The sequence below is a fragment of the Charadrius vociferus genome, unplaced genomic scaffold (genome assembly GCF_000708025.1).
Source record: "Charadrius vociferus isolate BGI_N301 unplaced genomic scaffold, ASM70802v2 scaffold1279, whole genome shotgun sequence".
NCBI classification, from domain to species: domain Eukaryota; kingdom Metazoa; phylum Chordata; class Aves; order Charadriiformes; family Charadriidae; genus Charadrius; species Charadrius vociferus.
The window spans coordinates 69678-77245 of record NW_009650073.1 but is presented as its reverse complement, the minus strand read 5'-3'; the positions used below and the strand labels follow the sequence as shown (position 1 = coordinate 77245).

Below are 7568 nucleotides of genomic sequence, written 5' to 3'. Positions count from 1 at the left end.
TGTGAATAAACAGCAGCCACATCACAGCTTACGTCTGTCCGAGCAGGACAGGGAGTCTGCTTTGGGCTGCCGCTGGGAAGACAGAGAGGTGCCCCATCAAGGTGTCTGCTCTGAACCTGCCTTTGCAGCTTGGTTTTCCCCTGCCTCCCAGCAGCGACCTCCCAGCAGCACACTGAAGGATACAATGATGTTCCAGGGACCGAGCCGAAGCCAGTTGGGCCAGAAACCTTTATAGAGTGCAAAGAAGCCCTCACTCTTCCATGTCTGGGAGGAGAAAAGAGACAGGTCCATTATGAGACACCCCAAGTCCACACTCTGCCCATCTCCCTACTGCCACGTGAGAGACAACGGGCCTTTAGAGCTGCTGCAGTAAGCAGCCAGGCCAGTGCAGATGCAGTTAAGACGTGTGAAGCGTCACTTCCCGTGTATGAACCTAATCAAACTGCATCACTGACAAGGTTTTGCCCCACAAGGTTGGGAGGACGCTCAAGCTGATGGCGACCTCAGGAAAGTGACCCAAGGCCTTCCTCTGGTTGGTCTGAAACACTCACTGACAAGCACATTCTGTCACCACAGAAGCCAACTGCTCCTGTCAGTGGCACGTGGTGCTGGAATCCCACCAGCCCCCTAAAGGCAGGGATTTGCCCACCTCTCTCGCCTCCTTACCTTCAAGAGGCCATCCAGAGTGCCCTTATAGAGCTCCGTGCTGCCCACTATTGCCCGCTGGTTCATCATCCGTGTCCGCACCACGTCCACAGGGTTGGAGGCAATGGCCCCAGCCAGCCCACAGGTAAAACTGGAGCTACAGACACACCGGAACAGGAGAGAGGAACAGCTCTGAATGCGGCCATTCCGGCTCAGACAGGCCTTGACGTAAGCACAAGAGAATATCTTTCACTGGATTTTATGAAAGGTGTTCAGCAATAGACATTAGCTGCACTACCTGTTCCCACCCAGAAAACGGGGAGAAGGAGGAACCATACCACCTCAGGACCCCAGAGCACTCGGGGAAGGGAAACGCTCAGCTTCGTCTAATCGAGACCCTCGTCAGAGCCCACTGCTGGGCCTCCACAGGGGCAGCCTGCAGTCCAGCAAGTGTCTCCGGGTGCTGTCAAGGTGACACAGACCTGAAGGCAGCCTCTTGGAAGCGCACATCCTTCTCACCAGAGCAAACATTTCTTCGGGGCGGGGAAGGAGGGAGGAAGACCAAAGGCAGCAAGAGGGAGCATGCAGCTGCTAGTCTCCTCCCTCCACGTATGGTCTAGTGCTTGTCACCTTCAGCCCACAGCAGGCAAACCCAACAGAAGCACTGCAGCACCTCCAGCTAAAGTGTCTACCAGAAGAACAGGAAAATGTAGGTAAAAAAGACTTCGGGAGGTCTCTAACCCGCCCCCTGCTCAGAGCAGGCTGACTTCAAAACTTAGGTCAGTTTGCTCAGGGGCTTGTCAGCTTTGCAAGTTCATCTCACAAAGCTCTTGTGGCAACGGCTGGAAGCTGACAGTGCCTGTACAGACGAGGACCTGGGACTGGGGCAGCTCTTTCCACCGATTGCTACAGGTAGTAACACAGCTGGAACTCCTGCCTCGTTCATACCGGGGCACAGACATGGAGCAACAGCATTTCTGGTCATGAGCCAGCTGAAATCAAGCTGACATTTCACGTCACCAAGGCTGCAGCTCCAGGGCACTCGCTCTATAAACAGGTCTCACCCCAAACCCCACTTTGCTCCTCTGCTTCGCACACCCCTGCCAAGCCTGGAGAGCGCAGCAGCTGCAGGAAATACTCACACGAAGTGGGCAAAGATGGTGTCACCCATCAGGCCTGACAGAATTAAGTGCTTCTTGGTGATGTCATACACCGGCAGTTCCACACCGACCACGATGGCGGCTCTCTGAGCTGTTGGGACAACACCCTGCAGAGCACAAACATCAGTCACAAGCGCACACTGCTGCCTGGGGACTGCAGCTAGTGTAACATCCCCCCCCAGCTTCCTCCCAGGGGCCTTTCGCTGACAATCTACCCTGAGTCCTCCTTGCCCTTATCCTGCAGCTGTAGCTCTTCAGGCAGACCAGCTCACCGTCTCCCAACTTCAGTCCAAAGCTAAGGAGGATTCCTCCACCCTGGTAGCATTCCTCCAGCTAGAATAACTGCTGCTCTCCTCCCAGCCAGCAGCACACAGGAATCGGGCTATAATCCACTCCTCTTCCCCCACAACAGTACCCACCAATTCCAATACCAGAAGAGATCCTGCACCACAAGAAGAGCAGCTGTTTAAAGAGCCAGGTGGGGTTCCCGGTCCTCCTTGCTACATAACAGCAGTGCGTCTGCTTTATTTAGGTTTTTTACTTAGGAGATTTTCACGTATTAAAAGAGTTGCTGCTGGCAGGACATCGATCTGGGAACTGGCAAGACAATTACTGGAACAACTATGAGCTTAAGTAAGAGGAACCAGCTACCTTCTGTCCGACAAATATCCCAGCAAACCCCTCATCGCATTTTTATTGGCCTGCAGAACAAGGGGAACATGGCAGCAATGCAGAGTTGGGCCATTTCTCTGGAACTGTAACACCATCAGAGCCATTCAGGGAGACCCGTGGTGTCATGAGAGAGCTCACTGGGACCGAGAGCGACCCTTCAGTGGGGCCCAATCGTGAGCCAACCCACCAGGACAGCCAGCTTTCCTGCCACACAAAACCCAAGCAAATGTTAAGAAGTAAAGGTACTTTTCAGATTTATGGCTCCCGCTGTCCCCATCCCGCTGCGCTAATGCAGCGCCTGACAGTCTCCTCCTCGGTTCCTGCCTAACCCAGTCCTGGCACAGCCAGCTCAAAAACCCCCACGAGATGAATGCCAGAACTGGCGAGACTGGTGAGCACAAACGTCTTTGCCTCAACGTGACAAAAGACTGGAGGGAGGAGACTGGGGTTGTCCCAGACCAGAGAGCAGCAAGACTCCTTGATCACTGGAAACCACCTCGAGACTGACCTGTCTCTGCACCGTGTTCTGTTTGCAGCACACATCAGCAACACAGAGGGTTTCATGTTTTTTCTAGTCTCTCTTCCCCTCTTGTGTGTCTTTGTCTAGAGAGCAGAAATAATCTCAAAGTAAATATTGTGCCAACACTGGCAGTTGACTCCTCCTCCCCTTCCCACACAGGACACCGCAACAGCCATCTTTCTGTAAAAGACTTCAGTGACCATAAGAGGGAGAAATCGGGACTGTTGCCTTGAAAAAAGCATTGGGATTCCGTACCTGCCCTCACGACTTGGCAGACTGCTGGACAACTAAGTGTACAACTTCACTTGAAGGACAACGTGACATTCTCTAACAAAAGCCGATGAACCACTGCTGAAATCCAAGCAGTAAGGCTTGAGCACTGGTAACTCCCATCCGCCTTCAAGCCCAAGAGCTTTACATCACCAGCTTCCCCAAAAGCTGCCACTCTGTCCTACTCTGTGCACGCTCAGAGGGCAAGTTTCAAGCTGAGCATCCTTCCTAACACAGACCATGGAGAGGATCCAGCCCCAAATGCTGGTCCATTCAAGGGACGCTCATATATTTGGAACTTTATGCACACTGGGTTCAGTCCTGCAGAGCAGCTCTGCTCAGCCCAGCGCTGATGCTGCCACACCACAGACCAAATCTCCACCACGGATGTGCTTCTGTTCGCCTGGTAACCAGAAGCGGAACTTTGCTGCTACCCTTGGTTCACAGTTCTCTTCAAAAGCTGCACCAGGGTGTAGCAAACGAGGTGAGGAAGATGATAGTTCTGCTCCTAGTGGGGGGGTTCCAGCAGCTGGTGCTTACCCTCCAGAGGCCTCGGGTACCCTCCTGCTGGTAGATGTCGATGAAGCTGCCAATCATGCCACCCTGGAATAAACTGCCTTGAGCCTGCATTCGAATCTGAAAGAAACACGAGAGTCAGTGGGACGACATCAGCGTCGGCCCCGAAGGGCAGAGGTCCCAGCTGAGTAGGAAGGTAGGTCGGAAGAACAACAGAGCCACTCGGAGCAGACACTGCTATCCCTGTGCCCTCTCCCTGCAAACCACACAGCAAATGACGGTGGCAGGCAAGGAGCGGGGACAGCAACAGGGCGGAAGCACAGTGCAAAACTCAGATGGGACAGAGAAGTGACGGGCAAGGCTGTCCCACTCTGGAAGCGCTCCGAGAAGGCTGATCTACAAAGGGAGAAGCGTGGGAAAGTTCTCCAGGCTCTCTTTGCTCAGAGCGGAGCTACCTTGACCCCAGTAACCCCGCAGTAGGGAACGGAGGGGACCAGGCAGTCCCCACTGGACTCTGGTCACTCCATGTAACAGAAAGGACTTTGTGGCAGCGTCAGCAAAGCGCAGCGCAGTGACCAAAGGGAAAGGAGCCGAGAAGGTCTGATGAATAGCTGGCTACCAACCCCCTCACCTTACCCAGTTGAGATAACAGAGCCTCTACCACTTGCCGTAACAGATTTCACAATCTTTAAGAGCTGCATTTTTAAAAATCTGTTTATTGCACTAGGCTTTTGTTCCCATTCATAAAAAAAACCAAACGAGCAGAACTGATGCCAGCAGTGGCTCAGAGAGCGCCTCACTGCACCTGGGAGAGACACATCTTCACTGGAAAGCAGCAGCTTCTACGTGTCAAACCACAGCCAGGCAGCAGCTGTCTCTGGCCAGGCACCTTCTTACCTTCAGCACATCTGTCGGATTGGCAATTGCAGAGGAGATCACCCCTGAAACCACTCCGCAGATTACATTGATTAGCAACGTTTCATCTGCAATCAAGAAAAGAAAGTCAGATCCTAAAGATCGAAAGAGAAGGTGCACAGGTTGTACTGAACAAGCGGGAAGCTCTGGGAAGAGCAGAGCAGCTCAGTTCGCAAATCACACGGTGAAGCTGCCCGAGCAGAGGCTGGCCAGCTGCCACCAGCTCACGGCAGATCTGTCCCCACACCTGCCAGAGACAGAAAGCAGCAGCTGAAACACTCAGCAACACGCTCTCAGAGAGAAGCGGGTCTTACTGATGAGTCTAGCTGATCAGACAAGGAAAAGACTGTGATACATAGAAATTCCGAACAATTATCTGAGATTTCAGTGTCCAGTGACGCATTTCTCACGATTGAGACAAGCCAAGACAGAGGGAGACAGAGAGGGACAACCCAACACTTCTCAAGGCAACCTGATATCAATTTGTTTTGATCTGGAGCCCCCGCTGGCCGCGCTCAGAGAATGCAGCCACCTTGAGAGAACAGAGAACAGGCGACCCAGGCAGAGAAAGTTAGATGCAATTAGTCCCGGGGGGTGGGTGGAATAATCCAAGACTTCCAGGCCCAGTATTAGGGTGATGGTTATGTTGGGAAAAGGCACAGCCCTTTGCTGGTACTGACCACAGCACTTCCCAGAGGAGACCAGGCCACTGGCTGCCCCAGGCCTGTAGGGAGACAAACATTCAGACAACGGTACTCACAACTGGAAACGCTGCAACAGCAAGCGAGGAGAGACCCAGGGTACGCACACAGACCCACGCACGGGGAGCGGTGTTACCGGAGAACAGAGCAGCCCCCAGGAAGCAGCTCTAGTGCGCTGTGCTTCCCAGTCCTCTCGCTGGGCTGCTGACCGGCCCGGACCACCCATCTCCCTTTCCCTGCTTGGGATGGCGGTACAAAATTCACTCGTGTCACACCAGGGTTTAAAACCACACGTGCAGATCTTGGTGTTCCTTCAGTGAACACGTACCAGACTTCTGCTGCTCCACTCTCTAGGCAGGAGCTGCAGAGGTCATTACCAGAGGTGCACAGGTCAAGAGCACTTGCGGTACCCCATCTCTGCGGTCAGAGCCAAAACTAACAGCTGGACAGCACAATTTCTATCCAGATGTGCTGCCAAAGCTGACAAGGACTCAAAGCTGATGTCAGCCAAAGCTGACAAGGACTCAAAGGCTCCAGCAGGAAGACAGGAGAGACTCACTACTGAAGTTGTCAATCAGTGTACCCCATCTGATGTACAGATGGGACGTGATCTCTTCCCTGAGACTAATCAGAAAGGAGAGATGAGCCTGGGTCAGCGATACCTTTTATTTTGGCTCTGACGTCGCAGAACAGAGATAAAGGCTGGGAAAAGGACAGACCTGGCTGGAGGGAGAGGTGTTTGGCTCGGGACTGTGAGCAGTGCCAAGCACAGCGAGATTCGCATCGTTCACATCTGTACTGAAACCTATCCTTGTTATTACTGTACAAACAAAACCACAGTGCCAAGTAACAAGAACTCCATTTATGTGGAAATCTATAGCTGGGAAGGACAGAGAAAAGAATGAGCAAACCACCCAGCACAGGGAGCACGAGAGTTCACGCTGCACCTCTGGTGAGACGAGAGGTGCCTCTACTGACACATTCACTGACCTTCCAAGCGATCTACGAACAGCCGCTTCAAACTCTGGTAAATGCCAATCTTTATGGTGCCGTAAGATGCCTGTCTCAGCAACGCAGGGGCGATCCTGAGCGGGGGAACAAATGAAACCGTTGAACCCTGCCAGCACAGGGGTCCAGCACAAGTCACCTCCCATCAGCCCCACAGGCAGAGCTGGTGAGGGGTCTGGAGCACACGTCTGGTGAGGAGCGGCTGAGGGCCCTGGGGGTGTCCAGCCTGGAGAAGAGGAGGCTGAGGGGAGACCTTCTCGCTCTCTACGGCTCCCTGAGAGGAGGGGGGAGCGAGGAGGGGTCGGTCTCGGCTCCCAAGGAACAAGAGGAAACAGCCTCAAGTTGTGCCAGGGGAGGTTTAGGATGGATATTGGGAAAAATTTCTTCCCCAAAAGGGTTGTCAAGCACTGGCACAGGCTGCCCGGGGACATGGTGGAGTGCCCATCCCCGGAAGGCTTTAACAGACATGTAGATGTGGTGCTGAGGGATGTGGGTTAGTGGTGGGTTTGGCAGTGTGAACTAACGGTTGGCCTTGATGATCTTAAAGGTCTTTTTCAACTTAAACGATTCTATGATTCTAGATCTCAGGCCAGGCCCACCCCTGCCATGGCTCAGACGCCCCAGGAAGCCCAGCTCTGCCAGATAACAACCCCGGGTGCCTGAGGATCACCTCGCGTTGCCCCCACGCACCCTCCAGTGCGGGAGGCTCACACCCATGCAGCCCGCAGCACGTTCTCGCTCCCCACCTGGGGAAAATGGGGAGTCTCCAGGCTGCAGCACCGGCACCGCTGCCCCGACCCCCGGTGGGGCTCAGGGCGGGCTGGGGGGACCTGGGACAGATGGTGGGGAGACCCAGGGGGGCAGGAGGGAACCCAGGAGGGTAGAAGGGGACCCAGGGCAGATGGTGGGGAGACCCAAGGGGGCAGGAGGGAACCCAGGGCAGATGGTGGGGAGACCCAGGGGAGCAGGAGGGGATCCGAGAGGGCAGAGGGGAGACCCTGGGGAGGACAGAAAGGGGAACTTGGGGAAAGCGGGATCACAATCTGGGTGGGCAAGGGAGGGGACATGGGGCAGGCAGAGGGGGACCCAGAGCAGGTGGTGGGGAGACCAGGAGAGCAGAGGGGTACCTGAGGCGGGGGGGGGAATCGGAAGGGCAGAAGG

General features: G+C 54.5%; 1 protein-coding gene across 1 annotated transcript in view; it reads right to left on the bottom strand.

The window, feature by feature from the left end:
- Nucleotides 1-7568, bottom strand: part of SLC25A14 (solute carrier family 25 (mitochondrial carrier, brain), member 14) — a 9912-nt gene that overhangs the window by 973 nt on the left and 1371 nt on the right. Inside the window, exons 2-7 of the mRNA XM_009892058.1 lie at nucleotides 6390-6484; nucleotides 4681-4766; nucleotides 3808-3903; nucleotides 1788-1912; nucleotides 667-802; nucleotides 184-264 (exon numbers count right to left, since the gene is read on the bottom strand). Coding sequence (XP_009890360.1) covers nucleotides 184-264; nucleotides 667-802; nucleotides 1788-1912; nucleotides 3808-3903; nucleotides 4681-4766; nucleotides 6390-6484 — 619 coding nt within the window. The remainder of the gene's footprint in view (nucleotides 1-183; nucleotides 265-666; nucleotides 803-1787; nucleotides 1913-3807; nucleotides 3904-4680; nucleotides 4767-6389; nucleotides 6485-7568) is intronic.